General features: G+C 61.6%; 3 protein-coding genes across 8 annotated transcripts; all 3 read left to right on the top strand.

Annotated features, from left to right (window-relative positions):
- Positions 1–239: 239 nt before the first annotated feature.
- TBC1D10C (TBC1 domain family member 10C) lies at positions 240–6,772 on the top strand. 3 transcript variants are annotated; one of them, XM_058526265.1, is made up of 10 exons: positions 240–512; positions 783–955; positions 1,717–1,816; positions 2,042–2,149; positions 2,238–2,344; positions 2,538–2,652; positions 3,356–3,421; positions 3,543–3,732; positions 5,654–5,808; positions 6,110–6,772. In XM_058526265.1, exons 2-10 carry the CDS (start codon positions 804–806, stop codon positions 6,455–6,457), a joined length of 1,341 nt encoding a protein of 446 aa, XP_058382248.1. In that variant the 5' UTR covers positions 240–512; positions 783–803; the 3' UTR covers positions 6,458–6,772. The 3 variants fall into 3 exon arrangements, with proteins under 3 accessions (XP_058382248.1, XP_058382247.1, XP_058382246.1); XM_058526264.1 differs by having other exon boundaries at positions 241–530; XM_058526263.1 differs by lacking the exon at positions 240–512 and having other exon boundaries at positions 566–955.
- A 6,799-nt stretch (positions 6,773–13,571) lies between these two features.
- CARNS1 (carnosine synthase 1) lies at positions 13,572–20,267 on the top strand. 2 transcript variants are annotated; one of them, XM_058526256.1, is made up of 8 exons: positions 13,572–13,923; positions 14,694–14,783; positions 15,032–15,519; positions 15,735–15,909; positions 16,001–16,086; positions 16,804–17,035; positions 17,132–17,412; positions 18,756–20,267. In XM_058526256.1, exons 3-8 carry the CDS (start codon positions 15,037–15,039, stop codon positions 19,980–19,982), a joined length of 2,484 nt encoding a protein of 827 aa, XP_058382239.1. In that variant the 5' UTR covers positions 13,572–13,923; positions 14,694–14,783; positions 15,032–15,036; the 3' UTR covers positions 19,983–20,267. The 2 variants fall into 2 exon arrangements, with proteins under 2 accessions (XP_058382239.1, XP_058382238.1); XM_058526255.1 differs by lacking the exons at positions 13,572–13,923; positions 14,694–14,783 and having other exon boundaries at positions 14,934–15,519.
- Positions 20,268–22,166: 1,899 nt separating this feature from the next.
- On the top strand, positions 22,167–27,740 carry RPS6KB2 (ribosomal protein S6 kinase B2). 3 transcript variants are annotated; one of them, XM_058526260.1, is made up of 15 exons: positions 22,167–22,291; positions 22,604–22,644; positions 22,731–22,851; positions 23,139–23,207; positions 23,716–23,863; positions 24,937–24,994; positions 25,093–25,193; positions 25,298–25,388; positions 25,473–25,563; positions 25,682–25,789; positions 26,355–26,417; positions 26,537–26,614; positions 26,705–26,809; positions 26,905–27,017; positions 27,281–27,740. In XM_058526260.1, the coding sequence occupies exons 1-15, from the start codon at positions 22,214–22,216 to the stop codon at positions 27,468–27,470; spliced, it is 1,455 nt and encodes a 484-aa protein (XP_058382243.1). In that variant the 5' UTR covers positions 22,167–22,213; the 3' UTR covers positions 27,471–27,740. The 3 variants fall into 3 exon arrangements, with proteins under 3 accessions (XP_058382243.1, XP_058382242.1, XP_058382244.1); XM_058526259.1 differs by having other exon boundaries at positions 26,702–26,809; XM_058526261.1 differs by lacking the exon at positions 22,604–22,644 and having other exon boundaries at positions 22,202–22,291; positions 26,702–26,809.
- Positions 27,741–27,773: the final 33 nt, after the last annotated feature.

Raw genomic sequence — 27,773 nt, 5'->3', positions numbered from 1 at the left:
AACATCCAATACCAATCCTCCTGTTTTTGCTGAGGAAGATTGGCCCTGGGCTAACACTAACATCCGTGCCCATCTTTCTCTACTTTATATGGGACGCCACCACAGCATGGCTTGACAAGCAGTGTGTGGGTGCACGCCCTGATCCTAACCTGCGAACCCCGGCCGCCGGAGTGGAGTGCGCGGACTTAACCGCTACGCCACAGGACCGGCCCCAAAACCATAATTCTTATTGGAACCCTGATTTGAGTGTTTTACATGGCAGTAACCTCAAAAGTGGAGGTGGCCTGGTCTCTCTGCCTCTTGCAGGCCTTGGCCCCATCACACGCAGCACAGAAACCCAAGCCTGCAGCCACCCAGCCCATGGGGAGGGTGGGAGGAGCCCATGGCCCAGGGGCACTGGGGCAGGCCGGAAGAGCCTCGGAGAGGAAGGGGTGACACCCCCTCTACACCCTTGGGAGGGGCCCCCCAGTGGGTTGCTGAAGCTGTGGCTGAGGAGGAAGTGAGAGGAGGAGGTGAGGTGCTACCGGGAGGTAAGCTGGGCTGGTGAGGACAGGGGCTGGGCCTGGGGCTATTTCCTGTACAGAGGCCTGGACTTTCTGCCACTTTAGGGCCCAGCCCCCCGCAACAGAAGAGGGGACAGAGGGGGCTTGGTGAAATACCCTGAAATCTCCCCCCTCTGATGCTGCAGCCAGGCCCTGGGGCTGGGACCTGGCTGGATGGGAGCCCAGGCCCCAGGCTGGCTGGGAGCTACCTCTCACACTGGCTCTCCCCACGTCTTGCAGCCTGTGGCATCCGGGGGCACCATGGCCCAGGCCCTGGGGGAGGACCTGGTGCAGCCTTGCGAGCTGCAGGATGACTCCAGTTCTTTGGGGTCTGACTCAGAGCTGAGTGGGCCCGGCCCATACCGCCAGGCTGACCGCTATGGCTTCATCGGGGGCAGCTCGGCAGAGCCAGGGTAAGTGGGGCAGGAATGGGGTGCTGGGGTGCTGGGATTGAGGATGAGGGCTGAGGGCTGAATTCTAGAGTGAGGCCCAACCTCAAGGGTCCTGGAAGGATCTAGGAACTTAGCCAGTGCCACCCCTCCTCAGGCTCCAGGTGGAATCCCAAGGGTGGCAGGACTGTGGGTAGGGTGTCCCTGTATACTGTGGGTAGGGTGTCCCTGTATATCTCTTTTACCGCCAGCCTCTGAGGGTGTGCACCCACCCTTAGGGCTGACCCTTCCCCTTTTAATCTCTGGCCCAGGAATCCCAGATCCAAATCATAGAACCTCTTCTCCCACCCTCACCCTTTCCCAATATACAGACAGGAAAACAAGTCCAGAGACAGACAGGAACTTGCCCAAGGTCACACAGCAGATCAGAGCCAGAACCAGACTCAAACTCGGGGCTTCTGGCTTCTAGTCCGGGGCTCTGTCCACCCAGCTTCCCCTGTGAGTTGTCTGTGTCCCTATCATGCGGGACAGCCAACCAGCCCCTCCCCCAACACACACCTACACACCCCCTTCAGTCTTTCCTGTTTCTGCCCACATGGGAGCCACTTTCTTTCCTGTCCCCATGACAACTACTGGCAACTCTTGGGTGACAGATCACCCTGCAGGGGTCCCCAGAGATCTCCAGGGCCAGGACCTGGGCTAACCCAAGTACCATAGAGGGTGGCAGATATGGGCTCTAGGTAACAGCTACCCAGCACCTGGATGCCTGTACCATGTGCCCCCAGACCAAGTCACCCTCCTGCAGACCTTATCCGCCAGCGGGAAATGAAGTGGGTGGAGATGACCTCACACTGGGAGAAAACCATGTCTCGGCGATACAAGAAGGTGAGGGGAGAGTGGCCCCACGCAGGCCTCCTCGGCTCATTCCCCTTTGCCTCGGCCCCTGCCCCAGCAAAATTTACCCATCCTGTGTCCCAGCACCTCCTGCCTTTTCTCCCTACCACCCAAAGTGGGCCCCTGCCCAATGACAAGTTGTGCTTGGGGCCTGCCAACACGGCCCGGTGAGGCTGGCCTGGCTGGCCTAATGGGGCCCCTTGGCCTCACCCACAGGTAAAGATGCAGTGCCGGAAAGGCATCCCCTCAGCCCTGCGGGCCCGCTGCTGGCCCCTGTTGTGTGGGGCCCATGTGTGTCAGAAGAACAGCCCTGGCACCTATCAGGTAAGGGGGGTGGCAGGGGTCCTGCCTCCCCTTCCCAGAGCCCCTCGCCGCTCTGAGCCCTCACACTCATCTTCCTGCCCACCCACAGGAACTGGCTGAGGCCCCTGGAGACCCACAGTGGATGGAGACCATAGGCAGGGACTTGCACCGCCAGTTCCCTCTGCACGAGATGTTTGTGTCACCCCAGGGTCACGGGTACGAAGCCAGTGATGCTCAGGGACCCCCAGCCCCACAACCCCCAGGCACGTCGGCCTAGTCCCCCACCCCTTTATAGCCTTGCATCTCAGGGGACCCAGCAAGGCGCAGGGGGCTGAGGCCTGGGCAGAGGCCGCCAGAGGGTGGGAAGGGCTGCCCAGAGGACTGGCCCCAAATGGGTCTTCTGGCACAGGCAGCAGGGGCTCCTGCAAGTGCTCAAGGCCTACACCCTGTATCGGCCTGAACAGGGCTACTGCCAGGCCCAGGGCCCTGTGGCGGCTGTGCTGCTCATGCATCTGCCCCCGGAGGTGAGTGCCCTTGACCCTGCTCCAGAGACCTGAGACACTGAACCCTCAGCCCCAGTGGGACCCAGTGATCCATGACCCCCAACCCCAGGGACTCTGACTTCAGGGAGCTAAGACCCTTGATCCCCAATCCTAGGGACCTGGGGACCCTGTAATCCTGTGCCCTGGGCCCATGACCTCCAACCCCAGGAACTCTGGCCTCAGGGACCTGGGATCCTTGACTCCCAGATCCTGTCCCAGTGACCTGGGGCCTCATGACCACCAACCTCAGTGTTCTTCAAGCCCAACCACCTTGACTCCAGGAACCTGGGACCCTTGACCCCTACCCTTACCCCAGTGATCTAGGAGTCTGGCATTATCACCTTCACCTCGTGACTCCCGATTCTGAACCCTGTGATCCCTGACCCTAATAACCCCAGGAGCCAGGATTTGAACTTTGAGACCCTCCCAACCCTTGACCAGTGAACCCCAACCCTGTGACCCTCAAATTCAACACCCTGAGCCCTGTGATTTCCAACCCCTTAAACCCATCGGTAGGCCTCTGTCTGGGCACGGGGGAGGCATTTGGTAAGAGCCCCCCCTGCAGTAAGTCCATGCTCCTGGCTCCAGAGTCACCCCAGATGGTGTCTAGGCCCTCCCCTCTGCCCCTTTCCCTTGCCCTGCAGTCCCCTCGTGTGGGCACTCACAGCCTGTGCCCTGCCCCCAGGAGGCCTTCTGGTGCCTGGTACAGATCTGCGAGGTCTACCTCCCCGGCTACTATGGGCCTCACATGGTGAGAGGCTGGGATGGGACCAAGGGTACAGGAGGAGGGGCTGGGAAGGCGGGTGGGGGCCCGGGACAGAGGGGACAGAGCCTGAGGTTTGGGAGTGGAGGTGCTGACGGACTGGCCGCAGGAGGCCGTGCAGCTGGACGCTGAGGTGTTCACGGCCCTGTTGCGGCGGCTGCTCCCACGTGTGCACAAGCACCTGCAGCAGGTGGGCGTCGGGCCCCTGCTCTACCTGCCCGAGTGGTTCCTGTGCCTCTTCGCCCGCTCCCTGCCCTTCCCCACCGTTCTGCGTGTCTGGGACGCCTTCCTCAGCGAGGGTGAGTGGGCGGCCGGGCGGGTGGGAGGGTGCCCAGGGCTGGGAGCCTTGGGGTGCGCGGTGTCTGCAAAGAAAGCACGCCAGCTCTGCTCTGCCTTGCCTGCTACTGCCAATCCTGGGTCTGAGTCTGTGTGCCAGGGTGTGCTGAGGGTGATGGCACCATGCCCCGCTCTGGGGAGACAGCCCAGCCCCTGGCCGCACATCACCAGGGTAGTGATGGTGGCCTCTGCCCCTGTGATGAGACACCATAGGGAGGGCAGACTCTGCCTGGGGCTGGGCTGGGGCCAGGGAGTCTCCCTCCGAGGCAGATGGGGCAGGAGCTGGGAGATCACAGCAGTGGAGGGGCTCAGGGACTGGGCACGGCGGGGGCATGGCTGACAGTAGGAACACTCATCCCTGGAGCCCACAGGCTCTTGGTGAGCCCTCACTGTGCCAGGCACTGCTCTGGACACTGTGGGTCACCTGAGTGGGTGAGACCTACATTCTGGTGGGGGGGGATGGGAGGTAACCAAATTAACAAGATATTTATAGATTGTCATAAGTGCCATGAAGAAAATAAAACAAGGGACATGACAGAGTGTTAGTGGAGCCACAGGAGGAGATGCTTTTTTTTTTTTTTTTTTTGTGAGGAGATCAGCCCTGAGCTAACATCCGCCAATCCTCCTCTTTTTTCGCTGAGGAAGACGGCCCTGGGCTAACATCGGTGCCCATCTTCCTCCACTTTATATGGGACGCCGCCACAGCATGGCTTACCAAGCAGTGCGTCGGTGCGCGCCCGGGATCCGAACCAGCGAACCCTGGGCCGCCGCGGCGGAGCGCACGCACTTAACCGCTTGCGCCACCGGGCCGGCCCCGGAGATGCTCTGTTTTTAAAGATGCTTTTGGCTGCTCCATGAGGAGGCAAACTTGCAGGGGCAGTGTGGAGGGCGGGAGGCCGGGAGAGACACTGTTCACAGGATCCAGACTACAGATGACATGGGGTGGGGGGTGCGTGGAGAGAGGCGAAGCCAGAGAGGTGGACCCCGGGGCCAGGCCAAGAGTAGGCGAAGAGACGGGGCAGAGCTGAGCTGGACTGTGGGTCTTTGGAGCTTTGCCTCGGTACCCCACCTGCATTCTGGTCTACATGGGATGTCTGGCACTTGCACCTAAAAAATGGTGGAAATCAATCAGTACATGTGTGTGCCTAGCTGGCTCCAGGCCCAGCCTATGGGAAAGGACCACCAGCGGGCTTAGAACTCTGACCACGAGTGTCCAAGTCGCCATCTACGCATTGTCTTCCTTCCAGCCTCAGACCTCGAGGGCGGGCCAGGGCAGGGCCCAATCAGTGTGGCTGAGCCATTTTTGCCCTCTCCACCGAGGACAGCTTTGCCCCAGGCTCCCATTCATAATGATGGCGACATTCGTAGTCACTATCAGCCAGTTACAAATCACAGTTGTCACCAGGCCTCGCTGGTCCCCTGACTGCTCTTCTCAGCCGACCCAAGGCTGCCAGGAAGGGATTCTGAGGCTCCAGGAATGGCCCAAGGTCACACTGACAAGCACGTGCGTGCATGTGTGTGTGCATGTGTGCACTATGCTCTTGGCTTAGGGGTGAGGAGCTCTGCCGAGAATCTCTCTAGAATCAGACTGTCACAGATCTGAGCACGGGCATCCCTGGCTCTTCCTTGTAGGAACTAGGAGCGGAAGCCCAGGGAGAAGGTTTGGCTCCTGCAGGCTGCTCTGCCTGGGGGTGTCTGCAGCTGCTGAGACTTACTCGCCGGTGCCCCCAGATTGCATTCCACTCCCAGTCATTGCTCGTGGCCTGAGTCAAGGCTGCAGAGCTGCAGGAGGGTAGAAGGAGTCTGGCTGCGGGCAGGTTCAGGTGCAGGACTGAGGAGGGCAGGGCTGGCCCCCGACTGAGTGAGCCCCCCCACCCCCTGCAGGCGTGAAGGTGCTGTTCCGTGTGGGACTGACGCTGGTGCGCCTGGCCCTGGGCACCACAGAGCAGCGCCTGGCCTGCCCGGGCCTACTGGAGACGCTTGGTGCCCTTCGAACCATCTCCCCGGCCCAGCTGCAGGAGGAGGTCTTCATGTCCCAGGTGGGTGCCCCTTGCCCACCCTCTGCAGTGATCCAGCCCCTGCTGCACAGTTGGGGAAACTGAGTCCCACAGCAGGAAGTCAGAGTGAGAACTGGGGCTCAGTTCCCTGTCCTCTGAGCATCAGAGAACGTGAAAACCCCAGGCCTCAAGTGGCTTTCTATGGCTCCCTTCGCGAGGCTGTCTGTCAGCTCCTCAGCTCTCAGCCACTTCCTGGGGCTGTGTACTGCCCGCCCCCTCGGGACCTCACGGTTTCCTGCCCTCCCCCAGTCCAGACAGACTCAATACCAACCACTCCCCACAGGTGCACAGTGTGGCCCTGTCCGAGCACGACCTGCAGCGGCAGATCAGAGCCCAGCTGGCCCAGCTGCCTGAGTCGGCGTCCGGGCCACCCCCACGGCCGCAGGCCCGCCTGCCCGGGGCCCAAGCCATCTTTGAGGCCCAGCAGCTGGCAGGGGCGCGGGGAAGCACCAGGCCTGAGGTGCCCCGGATCGTGGTGCAGCCCCCGGAGGAGCCCAGGCCGCCCCGGCGCAAACCCCAGACCCGAGGCAAGACTTTCCATGGGCTCCTGACTCGGTCCAGGGGTCCTCCTATCGAGGGTCCCCCCAGGTCCCATCGAGGCTCCACCTCCTTCTTGGACACCCGATTCTGAAGGTCCTGCTTCTGAAGGGGCGTGGACTCAGTGGCCCCTAACCCCAATTGCCTGAAGGGCTGATGCCAGCCTCACAAATGGGCACTGCACTTTAAGGCTGGGATGTGGTGACTCAACTCCCTTCGCACGGACTGTGTCAGGCACAAGGATGAAGGAAGGAGTGGGATTTGGGGGACCCAGGCCGGCCATCCGCCCATGGAGCTGTCCTGGGGCCTGGGCCCTTGCAAGAAGGAACGTGGGGGTAAGGGCAGTTGGCTGGGCTAGGGGAACCCAAAGGCTCCTGAAAGGTCTGGAATAAAGTCTGACTGAGCAGAAGCCTGGATGGGGTTGGATCGAATGCCCTCCACCCGCAACCCTAGCCCAGCTGCCCCTTCCCCTCCTGCCTTCACCCCCCAAAGCCCCACCTCTCCTGGTCCAGCCCTGGTTCCCGCGGGACACACAAGGCTACCCGTTGGCTGCTGGCAGGTGTTTACCAGCAACAGGAGCCAATGGTAAGCCGCCTTGCCCAACCTCTTGGGGCCAGGTAAGGCTCCCGCACCTGTGGGAGGAGGGCCCCCCCAGGTGGATGCTGGGCCTAGAAGTGGGGCCCTATCCCCTATTCTGTACCCCCCTGCCACTAATTCAGAACACCCAGGGGTCGGGGGACGCTAACCCGAGTCCGCCCCCGACCCATGGTCCTGGTCCCGTCTAGAGAGAGCCAGGCGAGAACAAAGGCCCAGTGTGCCAGGACAAAGGAGAAAGGTCCCGCCGGCCCTCGCCCCCACCCTAAGCCCCGGCTGCACCCCCTTGGGACTGCCACCATGGAAACCCCCTCCCACACTCGCTAATTGCCCCCGTGGGTGCCTGGGGTGCCTGGGACATGAGCCATCGCCAGGACAACAGGGCTGGTTCCATGCAGGCTTGTGTCCCTGCAGCGCCCATTCCTGGTGCCCTGCCTCCCTGAGCATCCTCCCCCAAAGATTGGAGGGTGGAGGGGCGGGGGCATGGCAGGATTTGAGGGGACCAGGAGAAAGTGTCTGGAGTCCCACTTAAATGGTGGAGTGTTCTATCCGCCCGTCCCAGTGGCTGTGCTGGAACATTGGCATGGCCACCCGTCAGACCCCCGATTCAGAATGGTCTAGTGACAGGGCCACGGGCTGCAGATGAATACACTCACTCTACATATGTTCTTGTAGTGCTTACTATGTGATTGGCCAGGCCCTGGGTCCAGGGCAGACCATCCCACTCCCAAGAAGCCTGGAGGAGGGAATCACAGGGGTCCAGACCCAGATCTGCAGTCTCCCTGGGCGAAACTGAGGCTCAGGAGGGGAGGGAACTTGGCTGAGGTCTAGCTGCCAATGGCAGACCCAAGCTTTACCCCTACCCCCCATCAGCAGCCATGAACATGCCCCCCACCACTGGGCACCCACCTTGGTCTGTCCTCCTGGGAGTGCTCTCTTTCCTGCTTCCACCCACTCCCCCAGCCCTGCCCCAGCCTGGGTCCCAGCCCCTCTGAGTGTGGGGCAGCTGCTGGGCCCCTGTGAGTTACAGTGCTTGACGAGCCCTCCCTGTCCCTTCCCCTCCCCCCTCCCCTCCCCACTGGGGTAACTGCAGCTTAATAATGACCCACTCCCCTGCAGTTCACAGACCCCTTTCTCAGACCGCCTCCCCATCCCACACCGCCCTCCCTGCAGGTGGCACTGACAGCTTCCTAGAGCGAGGGGAACAGGTGAGGTCATACCGGCCCAAGATCACAGTGAGGCGCCGAGGTGCTTTCTGATGATGCCTTAGGCTCCAAGGGGCATCTAAGGGAACCTCAGGCACTGGAGCAGGTGGGGGGACCTGCAGGGAGCTGAAGGAACTCAGCCCATAGCTCTCTGCCCTCGTGGGCTCAGCTCTTCTGCCAGGAGGGGAAGGGAGCAGGAAAGCGGCAGCCCCGGCCCCAGGACTGAGAATCCATCATGCGTCTGGGAGAAGCAGTGGTCTCAGTGGCAGTGGGTTGCCCTGGATATAGACCCTAGGGGCAGGTGGTCTCCAGCAGGGCCCCTCCAGCTGGGGATGCATCACTGCCGTTTCTACTCAGGGAAGCATTTTCTGGGAGTCCTTCTGCAGGTCCCATTATCAACCACCCACCTGCGGAGCCCGAGCCGAGGGGTCAGACGGGAAGGAGAGCTCCCCCCTGCTACGAACACTTTTCTACACACGCTGTCCCCACAGGGCTGCGCTAGCCCCTCCAGACACGTGCAGCCCTGCGTGGCAGAGGAAAGTGACCACTCAGCCAGGTACCTTTGTGCAGGGAGCAACCTGCACAACCATCCTCAGTGAACCCGGCAACCCCAGCTCCCTCTGAACCTGCCTGGAAACGGGGCTTAGAGAAGGCAAGCCACACACCTGAGAGCACTCAGCCTGCAGAGACTGAAGCTGGGATGGCCCCCAGCGATATCTGTCGGCCTGGGTCAGCCCAGGGGACAGGAGTGGGGGGCAAGCAAAGAAGTGGAAGGGCAAATGATTCCCACCTTGGTCGGGGCAAGGGGGAGGTCGCATGGTTTCCATCTTGCACTGCCACCCACCCCAGAGGTCCCCCCATCCCCACACTGTCCAGAGGCCAGACGTGGCTTCTTGCAAAGTTCCTGCATGAGAAAGGCCCTGTCACTCTCTCTGAGCTTCAGTTTTCTCCTACAGAGAACGGGATAATAATTGCTTCCACCCCAGCCGAAGAGCGCTCTCACCAGTCTCATTATCATGATGATTATTGTTCAGTCCAGCTGGGCAGCAGCCAAGGCATCGCCTCTCCTCACCCCACCCCTACCTGGCTCAGCTCAGCCTCCAGTGACCTCCTGGCAGGGATAGCAGAACCGCCCTGCCAGCCTGCTTGCCCCAAGTCCCCGGGCCCTGGGCCTGAGCCATAGTTGCCTGACCCTGATTTTCCTCCCTGCATCCACAAGGCAAACGCCATCACAGCTGGGGCCTGGCCGGGGTGATCTGGGACTGAGCACAGGACCATTCCACTCTCCGTGCATGTACACAGGCACTCTGGCAAAGGGAAGAGCCCAGCTCTGCCTCTCACCAGCTGTGTGACCTTGGGCAAATCACATCACCTTTCTGAGCCTCACTTTCCTCATCTATGAAAAGCAGAGAATCATAACTGCTACCTCACAGAGTTAAGTGAGATACAGCACGTAAAAGCCCTGCACCCAGCACCTGAAACAAGGTCACGACACACTTGCTGACACTGCCTTGGAGTACTTACCTCCTGCCCGGTGCCCCCTGCCCAGCCAAGCCTGGGCTAAAGTATGCATTATAATCTCCTTCTGAGGACAAGAAAACTGAGTCCACACAGGCTGCATAACTTGTGTTAAAACAAGACAACAGGCCCAAAATGGAGTCGCTTATGCTAAGCCCCAAGTCACCCAAGCAAGACTTAATTATAGTTTGGGATCTCCCAGAAATGGAGCCAATCCAGTAAGTCAGGGATCCCCTGATCAGCACTGGTTAGGTCATCTGCCTGACAGACCCTGCCAGCCCCTAAAAGAAGGTGACCTTGCAGTAACCAACCCACTGTTTCACCAGTATAACTTCCTTGTTCCTGCTCCTTTCTGCCTATAAAAGTCTTTCACTTTATACAGCTCCTTGGAGTTCCTTTCTATCTGCTAGACGGGATGCTGCCCGATTCATGAATAATGAAGCCAATAAGATCTTTAAAATTTACTCAGTTGAATTTTGTTTTTTAACACGTAAGTGTCAAAGCTCCTGCTCTTTGATGACACCCCTGCCCCGCCTCTGCTCCCACCAGCGGGCTCACACCAAAGCTCAGGCTACCCTTGCAGCAAGAGAATGGATCTTCTCCGGTGACCGTACCTCGTTCCAGGACCTGGGCCTGCCAGCAGGGAGGGCCGCGAGTGCACCTGGGCCCGGAGAGCCCAGAGCGGCTGTGTGGGACTGTGGGCGGGGCTCGGGGACCCTGGGTCAGTCACTTCTTCCCTCTGAGCCCCTCCATTGGTAGACAGGGATGGTTCCTCATAGGCTGCTCTGTATACAGTTGCAGCAGGGCCCAGAGCTGCCACCTCTGCCCCCACAAGTGCCACGGGCCCCTCAGTACTCTCCCCAGCCCAGGAGGCTCTCGGGAGTCTCTAGGGGGAGGGTCTGAGTTGGGGGGTGTGAGGTGGAGGAAATGTAACAACAGCCTACACATGCTGGGTGCAGGACCCTGGGGTTAATGCTCAGCACAGGCCTGTGAGATGGGAAATCCCCCATTTTAGGCAGGAGAAAAGCGAGGTTCAGACCCAAAAGGAGCCATAGCTGGAGCTAAGATTGGAACCCGCCTGGTGTGACACACTCGAGGAGAGGGTGTGAGTCTGCGTGTGTTTTTTGGGTTGAATGTGTGGCTGTGAGCCAGGTCTCTTGCGGTGTGTGCTTCTGTGGGTGCTGGGGTGGGTGCACCTGGGTGTAAGGATGTGTCCTGAGGAGACTGTGGGTGTCGCTGCGGGTGTCCAACTGACCTGGCTGTTGATGGGCAGGGCAGATCCTGTAGACATGCCCTTTCTCGTGCTCAGACCCACTAGAACCCCCCAGGGTGGCCACCCCCTTCCCTCTTGGCCCCCTGCAGGCAGAGGGTATCCCAGGCAACTGGGACTGCCCTTGTGGGGCTCTTACTGAGTGGTCACTACTCTAGTAGGGGCCAGGAGAGGTCAGGAGGGGACCCACACATGTACAGGGACCCCTGCCCAAGAGGGCCTTCCTGGGAGAGTCTGCCATAGGGCAGAGAGCTTGTGTCTAGGACAGCTGTCCGGCTGGGAGGGCTAGGAAGCCCAGGGCTCTATCCAAAGGCAGGGCTCCGGGCTGGCTGTGTGCCCCAGTGCTCTCCTGGCCACTCCACCCCCCCAGGGCGGGCCCTAGTACCAGTCTCTGCTGGCTCCAGCTGTCCCGCCCTTCCCCTCCTCTCCCCCTCTCTCCTCTTTCCATCTCTCTTCCATTATGGGACTTTCTCTCTCTCTGTCCCTGTCCCCGTCTGTCTTCTCTTTACCACAACTGCCCTATGTCTGTGACTCTCTCTGACGACGCCTGACCATTGGTACCTGGCCCTCTGTTTCCCGGTGTCTGTGTCTCTGAAGATACCCATGTGTCCCTCTGGCTGGCTCTGCCTGGCCCGCCCAGCGCCCTGCCCCTTGCCGGCCGGATGTCCCCCGCCCGCAGTACCGCGGATCCCTGGATGGGGTGCGGATGTTTTGGCGGGAGGGGCGGGGCAGTCCCCTGGCACAAGGAGCCTGGTCCCGTCCCACGCCCCACCCCCCACCGCGGCCCCGCGCCGCCCCCGCCCGGCACTGGGCATGCCCCGGCCGCTTCTATATAAAGCGGCGCCGCCTCAGCCCCGCGCTGTGCCGCCGCCGCTGCCCTGTCCAAGCCTTTCCGCTGCCCGCCGCCAGCCGCGCCCCGCCGAGCCGCTGCCGCCCGCCAGGTACCCCGGCTCCTGCCCTCGCCCCTGGGGGAGCCAGGGAGGGGGGCTGCGGGGGCAGGGGCCGCGGGGACGGGGACCTTGAGCGCCCGCGCCCCCCAGCGGGACCCGCGACAGTACCCGCTCCCTGCCACATGCGGGCGGGGACCCGGCGCGCCCCCCGCTGGAAGGGCTGAGTGCCAGGACCCCCGGCGCTGCCCGGCGCACCCCGGGATGTGTGACCTCGGGGTGCAAGACCCTTGGGGTCCGGGATGCAGAAATTCCTCCCGCTCCTCGGGGTGGGGGTGGGGCAGCCTTGGACACCTCCTGGCAGGGACAGGACAGAGGCACCAAGGCGGCCACCTCTTGGCCCCCAAAGTCTTAGGGGCTGGGCGGTGGGGTAGAGCCCCGGCTGCCCTGACTCCCTCCTTTGTCTCTCTCCCTCTGTCTCTGCCATCAGTGTCTCAGCCTCTCCACCTGTAAGATGGTGAGTCTCCTCTGGTCCCTCCCCCAAAAGGCCCAAGCCCCTGGTCCGAGGGAGGGCCCAGGGGCAGGCTCAGCACCCAGAAGCGGAACCCTGGGGGGCTGCTCTGTGCAGAAGCTCAGACCCATAACACGCACACCCCTGACTCCCCACTTTGTGCCATGGGACAGGCAGCTATTGTGTGCCACGCACTCCATCTCTCCCCCTTCAGCCCTGGGAGGTGGGCGCTGTTGGACCCTTTGGCATTCATTCCTTCTGCAACATTTACTGAGCAGCTACTGTGCGCACGGCACTATTCTGGGATTGGGGACACAGCAGTGAACCCACAGCCTGGGCTCTCAGGGAACTCACCTTCTAAGAGAGGGCACCGAAGCTCAGAGTTTGGCACTGGTGAGCTGGGATTCGAGCCCAGGTCTGAGGCCCAGACCACTGCCCTCCTGGCCACAGCCCACGGTCTCCCGATGACCAAGGTGATTCTCTTGGTCCAAGCCTCATCAGCACCCTGGGGTGGGACAGAGCAGGTGTCCCATGACTTGCCCAAGGTGGCCCAGCCTGTGCCCTGGAGGACAGGCCCACCTGTGTCCCCATGTGTGTTCACACTGAGCCTCTGAGCAGCCCCATATGGGAGCAAGCCAGTCTCAGAGAGGGGCAGCGGTGTAAGATTTCATCCCAAGAAAGCATTTCCCTGACTCAGAACATCTGAAAAGAAGGGCTCCAGCTTTTTGCCTACCAGTGCTTGGCACAGGGCTGGGTGCACAGTAGGTCCTCAGGGCCTACTTGGAGGTGACAGCGGAACAGACGCATCAGGTCTCAGCAGAACTCCATGATGGCAGATGGGTCACCGAGGCCAGAGAGAAATGGGTGGCCTGAGAATGATTGCTTGGTTCATTTATTCTTCAGTCCACAGACATTGACTGATTGACCAGCTACAGTGTGCATGCACTGTTTCAGGTTCCGGGGCTGCCTCCATGAACAAAACTCATAAAAACCTCTGCCCCTGTGAACCAAGCTCGGGCAGACCCTGGCATGGGATGGGGGGCAGTGGTCCAGCCAGCAGCACGTTGCCTTCTGCCCCCACCCTCTGGGGCACTGCACACAGTTTACAAAGCACTCCCACCTACAAGTTCTTGGTAACAGGCCTTCACCCCACGACCCAACCCCATCCTCTCCTGGTTCCTGGGACAGTATCTGCCCTGAACATAACCCAAGGTTAGGAGAGTGGGGGGCTTACACCCTTGGGTGACTTAACGTGCCCCTTGCCCACCCTGCCCAAGACCCACCACTTCTGCCCCCCTCAGCTCTCCCTGGATCCACTGGGTCCCGAGTGGGACTGCCCCCTGGGCTCCAAGGACCTGGAGGAAGAGGAGGGCCCATGGGGAGGGGGCTCTGGCCTGCCGCCCCCAGGCTGCTTCCCTGGCTCCTGGCGCCATGACGTGGGCCTGGACTGCAAGGGCTCCCCCGAGGTGGCGGAGGCCCAGGCCTGGACTGTCTACTACTACAGCCTCCTGCAGAGCTGTCTGCAGCAAGCTGGCCTACCGGAGACCCAGGACCGCAGCCAGGTGCCCCGCACAGGTGCCTGAGGGCTCCACGGAGGGCGGCACCCCTGGGGGGAGGAAGGAACCCTCAGCCCAGCCTGCTTCCCATCCCTATCAAGATCGGCCCCTTCCCCCAGGCTCTGGCTCGGTCTGAAGCCAGGGAGGCAAGGCTAGTGAACCTCAGGCAGGCAAACATTGTTCCCAAGGGCATCTGGCACCAGTAGAAATGGAGACTTCCCTCCCAGCCCCAGAAGATCCAGCCCTGGGATTTGCCATCCATGTTCTTGGAGCCAAAGCTTCTTTAGAAGTGTCTTAGGAGCTGCCGTGGAGACAGCTAGCAGTTGGGACCCAAGCCTCCTCCCCCGCTTTACCTGTCTTATATATCAGGGGACCACACAAGATTTCATGTGGACAGAGGTTTCACAGCTAGAATACCTAAATCACAGACTGGGCCCCATTGTACAGACGAGGAAACCAAGGCACAGAGACTCCCCCCACCACCACTGCACAGGGGCCAAGGGTCACATGGAATGTGGCAGAGCTCCGGCTAGAACCCAGGTCTCCAGTCACCCTGCCTCCAGTGCCTTCTGGACCAGCTTCAGAGAGAAGGGAGCCAGCCTCCTGGGGCAGAGATGGGCAGGCAGCTTCCCTTTCCCTCCCCAGCTTCCTCTCTGTCCTGTTAGGGAACATACTGGGAATGACCTGGGGGCCCAAGGGTGAGGGCAGGGCTGTGGGGGTGGGGAAAGGTGGACAGAGAGCCAGCCAGAGGAGCCCCTGGTGAGCTTGGCAATGTTCTCTTCCCCCGAGGCTGCCCTGGGGCCGAGGTGACCTTGTGCATTCTAGGATCCCCCAGCACCTTCCTGTCCGTGCTGTTGGAGGGTGGGGTCCAGAGCCCGGGTGAGTGTGTGCCCAAGTTCCCCACCCCCTCCTACAGAAAGGGCAGTCCTGCCCTGGCCCGGCCACATCCCAAAATACCCGCCGACTCTGGCAACTGCCAGCATTCCACTGGACCAGCTGCCATGCTCTGAGTGGGGGTGGGTTCTGGGAGCAGCTGCCCCCCGCTACCCAGGGGCCCAGGCTGGAGTTGGAGGGCATGGGGGCATTAAGCCTTCCCTGGCCAGCAACCCTCCTCCCTCTGCCCACAGGAAACATGCTCCTTTGCCTGTCCCCTGCTTGGCTGACGAAGGTGCCAGCACCAGAGCAGCCAGGCGAGGCGGCCCTGCTGGTGTCCAAAGCCGTGAGCTTCCACCCGGGGGGCCTGACATTCCTGGATGACTTTGTCCCCCCACGCCGTGCCACCTACTTCCTGGCGGGCCTGGGGCTGGGGTCCTGCCGGGATCGAGAGGCGGCAGAGCTTGCTCGCGACCTGACCTGCCCCACGGGAGCCTCTGCTGAGCTGGCCCGGCTGCTGGAGGACCGGCTGCTGACGAGGCGATTGCTGGCTCAGCAGGGTGGTGTGGTCGTGCCAGCTACCCTGGCTTTCACCTACAAGCCACCGGTACTGCTACGGGGAGGGGATGCCAGCCCAGGACTACGGCTGGTGGAGCTGAGTGGCAAAGAGGGCCAGGAGATGCTGGTGAAGGAGGAAGTAGGGGCCTTTCTGCTCTCCGAGGCCCTGGGTGATGCTCTGAAGGTAACAGGCTCCTGCTCCCGCAGGCTGTGCAGATGCCAGTAGGATGGGACCCAAGGATGGCTACCAAGTCCTGCTGGAAAGTTGTCCCCCACTTTGAGCCCTGTGGCAGTCCCGGGCCGTCTTACCTCAGTTTACTTGTTGGCCCCTATGGTATGAGCATCCCAGCCTGCAGGTGCATGGGGTGGTGAGGAGGCCTCTTCCCCTCCCCGTTGCAGGTGGCCGTGAAGCTCAGCGGCTGGCGCTGGCGGGGGCGGCAGGCATTGCGTTTGTACCCACGAGCAGAGCTAGGTACAGTAGTGGACACGGTGCTGGCGTTGCTGGAGAAACTGGAGGAGGAGGAGAGTGTCCTGGTGGAGGCTGTGTGCCCACCTGCCCGGCTGCCCTTCCTAGGTGAGAGCCACCTGGACCAGTCAGGGATGGGAGCTCAGCTCAGCCTCCTGGCTGCTCTGTGCTGGGCTCAGGCCTCACCGTCTTCCCCCAGGTAGTCCCCCACCCGGCCCTGAGCTGGCTGTGCGTATGTGTGCTGTGGTGTGTCGGACACAGGGCGACAGGCCCCTGCTGAGCAAGGTGATTGTTGCCACACCCCAGCCCAGCCCCACTGAGCTGATGTGGGGCCCTGGGGAGAGAGAGGACAAAATCTTTGAGGGGATCTTGGTTGCCTCTGGGAGGACTCTTGGGTCTGACACTTTTTCCCTCCCCTCCAACCCTTCCTGCACCCCTCCCACATCAGAAGCCTTGCCTGGTACCCCATGCTGGGTACCAGGGCCCAGGGCTGAATCCTCTTCCCAGGGCGCTCTTGCCTATAGAAGAGGCTGACCCAGGGTCCCTGATAAACCTCCAGTGCCTGGATCCCTTTAGGAGGGGCCTCCAAGCTGGGGAGCTCAGGGAGGCTTGGGGACCATCCTGGGTACACAGCTCTGGGCCAAGCTGAAAGGGAGACTCAACCCTGCCCTCAGGGAGCTCTAGGGTTGGGGCACACCAGGGTGGCACAGGCCTCCTGGGCTCCAGGAGCCAGGAGCAAGCATGCTTGGAGCCCTCCGGGAGCAGATACCCCAGCTGGGCCTGGAAGCCTGGGTAGACCCAGGGGTCTAGGGACCAGATGGGCAGTGGCAGGGGAGGGTGGTTCGTGCAGTTTAAGTCACATTGGAGGGTGGAGCTTCTTGAATGTCCAGTAAGGGGTCCAGCCTGGATCTTGGCACAGGGGGCTGTGTGCATGGGGCGAAGGGGGGCGTAGTCCCGGGAGGACTCCTCCTGGGCCAGCCCCCTGAGCCGCCCCCTGCCCAGGTGGTGTGCGGCGTGGGCCGTGGGGACCGGCCTCTGCGGCACCAGAGCTCCTTGCCGCTGACGCTGGAGGTGGCGCTGGCCCAGTGCGGCCTGGGCGAGGCGGCGCAGGTGGCGGTCGTGCGGCGGCGCGTCAAGGCGGCGGCCGAGGCCGCGCTGGCCGCCGTGCTGGCCCTGGAGACCGGCCTGAGCGCCGAGCAGCGCGGCGGGCGCCGGGTCCGCACTGACTTCCTCGGTGAGTGCGTGCGGCCCGGGCTGGGGGCCAGGGCTGGCGGGGGAGGCGGAGCCCAAGGGCGGCCCGCGCTGAGCCCGCGCCCCCCGCCCGGCCCAGGCGTGGACTTCGCGCTGACGGTGGCCAGTGGCGCGCTGACCCCCGTGGCCCTGGAGCTGAACGGCTGCTTGTGTCTGGAGGCGTGCGGCGCGCTCGAAGGACTGTGGGCCGCGCCGCGCCGGGGGCCGGCGGCCGAGGCGGCGGCGGCCGCGCCGCTCGTGGAGACCATGCTGCGGCGTTCGGCGCGCTGCCTCATGGAGGGAAAGCAGCTGCTGCTGATCGGCGCGGGCGGCGTCAGCAAGAAGTTCGTGTGGGAGGCGGCGCGCGACTACGGGCTCAAGGTGGGCGGGGAGAGGGGCGGGGCCTGGCGCCAAGTCCCGGCCTGAGTGGTGGGGGCGGGGCCCGGGCGAGGGCTGGTGCGGGCTTTGGGGCGGGGCCAGCACCTCTGGGGGCGGGGCCTGCGCGGGGCGCTCTCGCTGGGGGCGCGGAGCCCAGCTGTACAGGCGGGTCCACCGCCCGGCCCAGGTTAGGAGTCTAAACTCCGTTTTGCCCCTAGCCGTATTCTGACCTCGCCAGGTGTAAGAGGCACCTCAGGGAGGGCACAGAACCCTCCAGGAAAAGAGGAGCCCAGGGTTGATGGGCTGGAGGGGCGGGGGTGGCGTTCAGGGTTAGTGCCAGAACGAGGGCCTTGAATGCCGGCTAAAGAGCCCGGCCCTATCCTGCAGAGGGCAGGCCCTTGGAGGTTGAATTCCTGAGGGCAAGAGAAGGGTGCTGGGGAGCAGTTTACAGATCTCAAATCAAGTTCACAGTAGTGGCCTCACATTACAGAATCTGGAGCCATGCAGGCTGAGTAGACATTATCCCCATTGAACAGATAAGAAAACCGAGGTGGAATGTCTAGGCTCTTCCTGGCTCCAATCTACCACAGTGGCCTCCTCTCCCCTCTCCCACAGTACAGCAGCCCCTTGGGTACTTCTCCTTCAGCCATTCCTAAGCCTCTTCACTCCCTGCCTGGTACATTGTGTTCTCCACTTGGAATGTCTCTCCACTCCTTAGGCTGCCAACTGCCTCAGTGCAGACATCCACTCTCCCCTCCCTCTTCAGGGGCTGCCTCTGCCTTGGGTACCAGCTGCTTCGTGCCTGTGTTCCCGCTCTGGGCAGTGAGCTTTGGGGGCGTGGGGCCCCACGGGATTCCTCTGTGGGCACCTCCCAGTGTCCGAACACATCGGGTGAACAATGACCAAGAGCGTGACACCCAAAGACACCAGACCACCTGTCCTGAGCCCCAACCCTGGCGGTTTCCCTACAAGCCCTGGCCAGAGCGAGGCTGCCTGTGGGAATGAGCCCACCTGCCCTCCTCTCCCTTGCCCTCTGCCCTCCACCCTCCTTACCCCTCCCCTCTGCCTTCTCCCTCCTGCAGCCATCTTTCCTTTGGCTGACTCTTATTCAGCTCCCACCTTAAGCACTGCCTCCCCTAGGATGCCTTCCCTCCCCTCCAGACTGGGTTAGGTGTTTCACCTCTGCACCTTCCATTTATTCAACCATCAACAAATATTTTTTGAGCACCTTAATGTTGGTGAGCCCATCTCTCCTGAAGGCCAGGACCACATTCTAGACCCCGGCTCTCTCCCCAGTGCCCAGTGTGGGCTGATCTGGATGTGTTGCCCTCCTGTGGTCTCTACAGCTGCACCTGGTGGAGTCAGACCCCAACCACTTTGCGTCCCAGCTGGTGCAGACCTTCATCCACTTTGATGTGACAGAGCACCAGAGGGACGAGGAGAATGCACGGTTGCTGGCGGAGCTGGTGCGGGCACGCGGCCTGCAGCTAGATGGCTGCTTCTCCTATTGGGACGATTGCCTGGTGCTCACAGCCTTGCTCTGCCAGGAGCTGGGTCTGCCCTGCAACCCCCCGGCCACCATGCGCCTGGCCAAGCAGAAGAGCCGCACCCAGCTGCACCTGTTGCGCCGCCACGGCCCGCCCTGGCCTGCACCCTCCCTCCATGCTGTGCCCTGCTGCCCCCTGGAGAGTGAGGCCGATGTGGAGAGGGCCATCCGCCAGGTGCCCCTGCCGGGTGTCATGAAGCTGGAGTTTGGGGCAGGCGCAGTGGGCGTGCGGCTGGTGGAGGATGCCCCGCAGTGCCACGAGCACTTTTCCAGGATCGCCCGTGACTTGCAGGGTGAGGCCGACCACCCCGGCATTGGGCTGGGCTGGGGCAATGCCATGCTGCTGATGGAGTTCGTCGAGGGCACCGAGCACGATGTGGACCTGGTGTTGTTTGGTGGGCGACTGCTGGGTGCCTTTGTCTCTGACAATGGCCCCACGAGGCTGCCTGGCTTCACTGAGACGGCAGCCTGCATGCCCACTGGGCTGGCACCGGAGCAGGAGGCGCAGCTGGTGCAGGCAGCCTTCCGCTGTTGCCTGGGCTGTGGGCTGCTGGATGGGGTCTTCAACGTGGAGCTCAAGATGACCAGGGCTGGGCCGCGGCTCATCGAGATCAACCCCCGCATGGGCGGCTTCTACCTGCGAGACTGGATCCTGGAGCTCTATGGTGTGGACCTGCTCCTGGCTGCTGCTATGGTGGCCTGTGGCCTTCGGCCCGCCTTGCCCACCCACCCACGCGCCCGTGGCCACCTGGTGGGTGTCATGTGCCTGGTGTCCCAGCACCTGCAGGCGCTGAGTTCCACTGCAAGCCGAGAGACCCTACAGGCTCTTCACGAGCGGGGCTTGCTGCGCTTCAATCAGCTGGAGGAGGCCCTGGTACCCGGGGAGTACGAGGAGCCCTACTGCAGTGTGGCCTGTGCTGGGCCCACCCCGGCCGAGGCCCGCGTCCGCCTGCTGGGCCTCTGCCAGGGCCTGGGCATCGACGGGCCCCACTATCCTGTCGCCCACTTCCTGTCCCACTTCAAATAGCGCTGGGGCCAGGGGGCAGGGGCGAAGTGCTGGTGGGGCACTGTGCTGCCCTCTGCTCCACAGTGCTCTCCCTGCCTCTCTTCCAGAGCCCTGGCCCACTCCAAGGCCTCAGGTCTGTTCCAGAGGGCCAGGGCGGTTTTGACACCAAGGCCTCCTGGGCTTCAAGGCTGCAAAAGAAAGTATCTGGGGGGTCGCTGGGCCCTCTTGCCCTCCCAAAGGCCCCAGTCCAGCCCACAGCTGCCCCAGGACTCTAGCTGTGGAGAAGTGACAACAGCTGCACGCACACACACACACACACACACACACACACCCCTACCTGTACCCAGGGAGGTGGAGTGGGCCCAAACCCAGCCCATACTCCCCATCCCTCTAGGTCTCTCTCTTCCTGCTGTCTCAGGGAGGAGAGAACCCGGCTGGCCCCTGGCCTTGGACAGATCCCAGGAGAACCTGAGACTAAGCCCCCTGTCCTCTTACTCATTCCCTCATTTAACAAATTCCAGGATACTCCTAGAGCCTGCTGACAACTTCTGGCAGTGCCCCACCTGCCTCATTTGCCCTGAGCAGTAGAAGCAGGTGACCTGGGGTCAGCAGTAATCATCTCCCCTCCAGGCAGACACTATCATGCCATCCTACAGATGAGGAAGCGGGCTCAAAGCAGAACAACCATTGCCTCGAGGTTGTACCACAGCAGATGGAGGGTCAAGGGACAAGCTGCAAGGTCCAGGTTTCTGCTTTTACTGAGTCTTACATGCCCACTCAGCTTCTAGGCCCCGCTCACCTCCCTGCCCTCATTCCTGTGTGACCCTGAGGCGCGTGAACACCCCCCTCCCATGCATCATGCATCTTCTCCTCCAAGCTTCTGTGCCTTGGCCTCTGGCACGCCTAACTAGCATCGGCAGAGGAGAGTCTACACTCCCTTCCTAATTCAGGGGAGGCTGCTTTAAGAACTGTGTCTGTGCAGCACAGGAGCCGTGGACGGCTCCACAAGCATCTCTCTCCAATAAAGGCTTATGGACTAGTGAAATGTCCTGAGTCTGGGATAGGTTCTTGTGACTTGGACCACACTTCTCAGGCTCATCTAGGTGGGAGGTGGGGAAGGGAGGAGGGAGGGGTGGCTAGGGCATCCCTGTGGCATCAGGAGCTAAAGATAAACTGCCACAGTGGCCAGGCGTTGAGGTTGACCTTCGGCAGGGGCCGGCCAGGGGCACCCACACCAGGACCCAAACCTGAGGGTCTCCTGTGGGTGCGATTACAATCAGAGGGCCACATCCAACTGGATAACCCTCCTCCAGCCTGGAGACCCCTGAGTTCTGTCCATCTGAGTTCATATCTAGCCTCCCCTGTCCAACTGGAATCACATCCAGACAGCCTGCGGCAATCAAGACTCATTCAAAGCCTGGTGTGGTCCAAATTCACCACCACGGAGCCCCGTCCAACAAGAATCCACGCCCAAATCTAAAGTCACACACCAGGTTTGGTGTGCTCATTCATTCATTCTTTCAACGAAGTTTTATTAAGCGACTGTCCTGTATCAGATAGCCGAATTACTAAATGTGCTCAAATTGGCAACGGAGAAAACTCCAGCACAAGCCCATATTTACAGATGGATCAATGAGATCCAAACCCTTTCTGGAGGAACCTGGCAACAAACCCCGGCAGTAAGCTAGGCACAAGGCAGTCACCCACTAAATGCTCTGACCTGCAGGGTCCTGCAGCCTGGAGGCATGTTAGGGAGACCTTGAAGCAGCCGCCTCCCTTTCAGGAGCGAACAGAGAGGAGACGACCTGCCTCTCGCCACCCAGCCAGCCTGGCAGCACACAGCTAGACCAGGGCTGGGAATTGCATTTACACTCACATCTGCATGCGCTTCCGACTCTGCCCCATCCAAACTGAAACTCTCCCCGGAGCCAAGATAGGCGCCTTCCAGGCCAACAGCTGTCCGGTGCCGCCCCTGGGGAGCTGTGCGCGGAAGACTGAGGATCCTGCAGAAGAGGGTTCGGGAGGTTTTAGCGCCCCGGCACTCTGGAACTACAATTCCCGAGAGGCCTTGAGGCGGACGCCATCTTTTCTCCCCGCCAGGCTAAGCAGCCTACTCGAGCGAGGGCAAGCCTTTTGCGTCATCGGCGCGCGCGGCCGCCGTCGCGGAATGATAACGTACAGGGTCGGGCCCGGGGCTGTCAGTCAGAGCGCGGCCAGGTGCGGGCCGAGGGGCCCGCGGGGCCGGCGCCGCCATGGCGGCGGTGTTTGACCTGGACCTGGAGACGGAGGAAGGCAGCGAGGGCGAGGGCGAGCCAGAGTTGAGCCCCGCGGTGAGTGGTCTGCCCGGGCGCGGCTCGATCCCGGGGCCGATCTCATCGCCCAGGCGGTGGGATCGCCCCGCTCCCCCAACCCAGAGTCCGCTCCGCTCCTGCAGACCCCGATCTTTCTCAGATCCCGGCCCCTATTAAGCCCCGACCTGTCTGCCAGGACCCAGGTCTTCCCCTGATTCTCTCGGCCTCTCCTCCTCAGTCCCCGCCCATCACCTGCCAGCTGCCATTCCTGACTCTCTCTTCTCCTGGGCCAGTTTTCGGGGGGAGGGATCCTGGCACCTCTCTTGGCTCTTACCCCTCGGTTTCTCACAGGACGTGTGTCCCCTTGCCGAGTCGAGGGCGGCTGGCCTGGAGTGAGTGAGGGTCTTGTTGGGAGAGGAGGGGATGGGCTGGGGAAGGGGACCCGGGCCTTGCCCCCATTAACTTCTTGTGTCCATAGGCCCGTAGGACATTATGAGGAGGTGGAGCTGACTGAGACCAGTGTGAACCTGGGCCCCGAGCGCATCGGGCCCCACTGCTTTGAGCTGCTGCGTGTGCTGGGCAAGGGGGGCTATGGCAAGGTACCGGCCCTCCCTCCTTCCTCACTGGCGTGACAGCCTCAGTCTTCCTGCTGCAAAGGGTTCTCAAAACAAATTTGATTGTAAATCACCTGAGCCTCTGATAGAGCTCAGACACAAAAACATAAAGGAGGGAAGGGCAAACTCTCTCAGATTCAGACCTGAGATCTTTACTGCCTCACTCTTGGGTGGACTTGGGCCTCTTGGTCCCAATGCCAAAGCTTCAGGGTGGAGTTTTTTGAGGATAGAATGTAGAGAGGGAAGTTGATCCTGTCTGCCCTGCCCCACAGGTGTTCCAGGTGCGAAAGGTGCAGGGCACCAACTTGGGCAAAATATATGCCATGAAAGTCCTGCGGAAGGTGAGTCATTTCTTCAGCCGACAGATCCTTACTGAGTGGCTGCCATTCCCAATGCACTACACCCGGCTTTGGGAAGACAGCAGTGAACGTTGATGGAGGACACCGTCCCTGTCTTTGCATTTGCTGGTTTATTGTCAATTGTGATTATACTGTTTTGCAGTAATTTTCAACCATGGGCAGTTTGGCCAAGGGACATTCGACAATGTCTGCAGACATTTCTGAGTCACAACTAGAAAGGGGATGCTACTGGCATCCAGTGGGTAGAGGCCAGGGATGCTGCTAAATATCCTACAGTGCACAGGACAGCCCCCACAACAAAGAATTATCTGCCTGAAATGTCATAGTGCTAAGGTTGAAAACACTATGCTGGAGGATAAACCAGGAGGATTGTTGATCGCAGCAGAGTTATGGGGCAACATGCAGTGATAGAGGGTTGCAGAAGAGTAATGGCTGGAGGGACTGAAGGAGCCCTGGGTACCCAACTTCTAACCAATCCCTGTCTCTCCAGGCCAAAATTGTGCGCAACGCCAAGGACACGGCACACACGCGGGCTGAGCGGAACATTCTAGAGTCAGTGAAGCACCCCTTCATTGTGGAATTGGCCTATGCCTTCCAGACTGGTGGCAAACTCTACCTCATACTCGAGTGCCTCAGTGGTATGAGTGCGGGCCCAGCAGGGGCGTGGGCAGGGTCAGGGAACCAGCGCAGGAAGCCCTGGGGGTCTGGGGGAAGCTCGGAGAGACGTGGTGTATAGAATGGCTAGGGGGCCCCCACACGCGTCCATCCAACCATCTGTCCGTCCCTTCATTCATTCATTCATTCAGCAAACATCTGTCCAGTGCCTATTGTGTCCCTCACCTGTGTTGGGGGTGGATGGGAGTGGTGGGAATTTGTATAGAAGTCCAGAGGGTTATTTCGTCCATTTCCACTACTCCTTCATGTCCTGTTCCGCTCTGCCATGTGCCTGCCTCCACTCAGGTCCCAAATCCAGTTGGTTCATTCTCTACAGTGTCTTCCATCCTCTCCTCTTGCGGGGGTCGGGGTGTGGGGAGGCACAGTTGTTTCTTACCTGGACTTGAGGCCTCCAGCTCACCCTCTTCCTAGTGTCTCCTCCACTAACTCCCAGGGTCATCGCCTCAGAGCACGGATTGTCCCCAGCACTCCTGCTCAGAATTCCCTGGCTCCCTGTAACTGCCCGGAGAAAGCCTGGCCCCCTTGGCCTGGTGTCCCCGGTTCACCACAAAGCGGTCCGGGCCTGCCTTTCCCAACTACCCCATCTGTACCTGACGAGCCCTGTGACCTTCATTCCCTGTGTGCCATCTCAGCATCCCCTTTAAGTCTACCACGGACTTTCTCGCCCCTCACATCGGGATTAATTTTGTCCCCCTCCATCTCCTCTGTGAGATGTTTTGGGTTAAGCTCTCGGAGCCGTTGCCTCCGTCTGGCGTATTAGAGCAGCTGTGTGCATGTCTGTCTCCCCACTAGACTGAGCGTCCCGAGGGCGATGGCTGGGTCTCTTCATCTCTGTGTCCCCAGCTTCGCCCAGCACAGGGCCAGGCACCGAGTAGGCGTCGGTAGATGTTTGCTGATTGAATTGAATCCCCACGGCAGCTCTGTGAGGCAGGTAGGGCGGGAATGTTGAGCCCCACTCTCCCCGAGAAGAAACCAAGACTCAGAGAGCAAAGGAGCTTGGTCCCGGCACACAGCTGCTGACGTGTTTGTGTCGCAGGCGGCGAGCTCTTCACACATCTGGAGCGGGAGGGCATCTTCCTGGAAGACACGGCCTGGTGGGTGTTCCTTCGTTTCTCTCCTGAGGGGCTCCCGGGGTCTCCTCCCCTGGGCCTGGCTCCCCCGTCTTTACCATCACCCTGTCATGTCCCTGCAGTTTCTACCTGGCTGAGATCACGCTGGCCCTGGGCCATCTCCATGCCCAAGGCATCATCTACCGGGACCTCAAACCGGAGAACATCATGCTCAATAGCCAGGGTGCGCGTACACCCCACATGCGGGTCGGAGTCTGCAGGGAGGGCTGGGGAGCCCCGTGGCGGGGGCTGGGGCCCTGAGCACCTCCCTCCAACATTCTTCCTCAGGCCACATCAAACTCACGGATTTCGGACTCTGCAAGGAGTCAATCCATGAGGGCGCCGTCACCCACACCTTCTGTGGCACCATTGAGTACATGTAAGTGGCAGCCGGCTAGGCCCAGGGGTCAGAAGCACAGCCAGGAAGGGCCTGGCTGGACTGACGGTTCCACCTGGCCCCCAGGGCCCCTGAGATTCTGGTGCGCAGTGGCCACAACCGGGCGGTGGACTGGTGGAGCCTGGGGGCCCTGATGTACGACATGCTCACTGGATCGGCAAGTCCAGCCTCCTTGGGAGGACGGGAGTGGGTGCGGGAGGAGGGCCCCCTCCTGGGGCAGGGGCTGGGCCCGGTGGGAGGCCCACAAGTCTCCTCTCACCCTCTGCCTTCTCCAGCCACCCTTCACCGCAGAGAACCGGAAGAAAACCATGGACAAGATCATCAAAGGGAAGCTGGCACTGCCCCCCTACCTCACCCCAGATGCCCGGGACCTTGTCAAAAAGGTGGGCTCCCTCTCCCTCCTGCCCCTAGTCTGGCCCCCCATTGCTTCTCCCAGGCCCTGCACGGGTTCCTGAATCTCCCTGGGCCATGGGGGGCCGGAGCCATCCCTGCCTGTACGCTGGGCCTTTGGGATGCAGGAACCCTGGCTTTGGGGTCCAAGACACTGAGCTTGGGCCTTAACTCTGACGCAGACCAGCTCCTGGCCCTGGACAGGTCCCTAGTCCAAGTCCTGATCAGCAAAACGTTCAGGATGAGCTCGCCACTCTCCCAGTGAAGAGGCAATCATTAGGGGTAAACATGGGGGGGTAGGTGCCCCTGGACCCAGATTTGGAGATGGATCCCTACTAAAGTGCCCCAGGATGATGCCAGCAGCTAGGCATCCTGAAGAAGGGGCCACTGGACCAAACCTTGGAAGTCCTGAGGGTGTTGGTAGGTGGAGACCACGCTCCAGAGGCCTTCTCCCCCACACCCCATCTCACCTCTCCCCACCCAAGCAGCCCCTGGGAACAGGGGGACACACGAGCAGGACCTCTCCCCAGACCCTCACCCTCTGCCCTTGTCCTGCAGTTTCTGAAGCGGAATCCCAGCCAGCGGATGGGGGGTGGCCCAGGAGACGCTGCCGATGTGCAGGTGGGTCTGGGACCACCATGAGGGGGCAGGGCCTTAGGGCAGAGGGAGTTACTGAGGGAGCCACTGAGGGAGCCAAGGAGGGTGAAGTGTTGGCACATTTGGGGGCACCCTACCCACAGAGGCACCCCTTCTTCCGGCACATTAATTGGGACGACCTCCTGGCCCGCCGCGTGGACCCCCCTTTCAGGCCCTGTCTGGTGAGTGGAGGTCCCATGGGCCCCATGGCGGGTGGAGGACTCCTGCTTGGACGCCCCTAACCCCTCCCCTCTCGGGGCTGCCCACAGCAGTCAGAGGAGGACGTGAGCCAGTTTGATACCCACTTCACGCGGCAGACGCCAGTGGACAGTCCAGACGACACGGCCCTCAGTGAGAGCGCCAACCAGGCCTTCCTGGTGAGGTGGCCTGAGAGTTATGGGGACAGAGGCGGGGATGGTGGCTAAAGAGTGGTGGACACTGAGCGTCGCCTGGCCCTGCCTCTGCCCCTCAGGGCTTCACGTACGTGGCGCCCTCCGTCCTGGACAGCATCAAGGAGGGCTTCTCCTTCCAGCCTAAGCTGCGCTCCCCCAGACGCCTCAACAGCAGCCCCCGGACCCCCATCAGGTACCGCAGGGCAGAGGGGAGCCTAGAGCTGGGGGCAGGGGGCTCCAGTGGTCCTAGCTTCGATTCTGCCGTCAACCCCGGGGCTGCCTTGGCCTAGTCTCTTAACCAGTGGTAACCTCCATTTCCCCATCTACCGCGGGACCCCAGCAGGGGCTGCCTGGATGGGCACTCGACCTCACAGCCTGGGCACCTAGGCACGTGAGGAAGGCGGCCCTCCTGCCCCAGGGCCAGTAGGTGCTGACTCCGCTTGGTTTCCCCTGCAGCCCCCTGAAGTTCTTGCCCTTCGAGGGATTCCGGCCCAGCCCCAGCACACCAGAGCCCATGGAGCCCCCTCTACCTCCTCTCTTGCCGCCACCACCGCCACCGCCACCCTCGAGCACTGCCCCCCTCCCCATCCGACCCCCCTCAGGGACCAAGAAGTCCAAGAGAGGCCGTGGGCGCCCTGGGCGCTAGGGGGACGGGTGGGGATGAGGGCAGCTACTGAGGCCCCTCCCCATAGGCTGTGAGGGCAGCGGGACCCTGGGCCCGTTCCAGAGACCTGGGGGTGTCCCTAGGGGCACGGGAGTAAGTGTGTGTGAGTGCGTGTCTCTGTTGGGTGTGGCCGTACCCCTGAATCATGAATATGAAGAGTGCAGGCTACGGCTGCTGGTGGAGGGGCCTCGCCCACCTGGCCTCCCGCAGTCGAGCTGTGCCCTTGGAGAAATAAAGGATTGAATCATGGCACTGACCTGGCTCTTCCTTTGGACCTCTGGAGGC

Source organism: Diceros bicornis, chromosome 31 (genome assembly GCF_020826845.1).
Source record: "Diceros bicornis minor isolate mBicDic1 chromosome 31, mDicBic1.mat.cur, whole genome shotgun sequence".
Lineage (NCBI taxonomy): Eukaryota > Metazoa > Chordata > Mammalia > Perissodactyla > Rhinocerotidae > Diceros > Diceros bicornis.
Note: the sequence above shows the minus strand (reverse complement) of the source record. Positions and strands in the feature narration are given on the sequence as shown.

Coding starts and splice junctions, on each gene's coding strand:
- CARNS1 (XM_058526255.1), top strand. CDS start 14,980: ATGGGGGCATTAAGCCTTCCCTGGCCAGCAACCCTCCTCCCTCTGCCC. Junction 15,520..15,734: donor CCCTGGGTGATGCTCTGAAG/GTAACAGGCTCC, acceptor TCCCCGTTGCAG/GTGGCCGTGAAGCTCAGCGG. Junction 17,413..18,755: donor CGCGCGACTACGGGCTCAAG/GTGGGCGGGGAG, acceptor TGGTCTCTACAG/CTGCACCTGGTGGAGTCAGA.
- TBC1D10C (XM_058526263.1), top strand. CDS start 717: ATGGGAGCCCAGGCCCCAGGCTGGCTGGGAGCTACCTCTCACACTGGC. Junction 2,150..2,237: donor ACAGCCCTGGCACCTATCAG/GTAAGGGGGGTG, acceptor GCCCACCCACAG/GAACTGGCTGAGGCCCCTGG. Junction 2,653..3,355: donor TCATGCATCTGCCCCCGGAG/GTGAGTGCCCTT, acceptor CCCTGCCCCCAG/GAGGCCTTCTGGTGCCTGGT.
- RPS6KB2 (XM_058526259.1), top strand. CDS start 22,214: ATGGCGGCGGTGTTTGACCTGGACCTGGAGACGGAGGAAGGCAGCGAG. Junction 22,852..23,138: donor GCAAGGGGGGCTATGGCAAG/GTACCGGCCCTC, acceptor CCTGCCCCACAG/GTGTTCCAGGTGCGAAAGGT. Junction 26,615..26,701: donor CCCCTTTCAGGCCCTGTCTG/GTGAGTGGAGGT, acceptor GGCTGCCCACAG/CAGTCAGAGGAGGACGTGAG.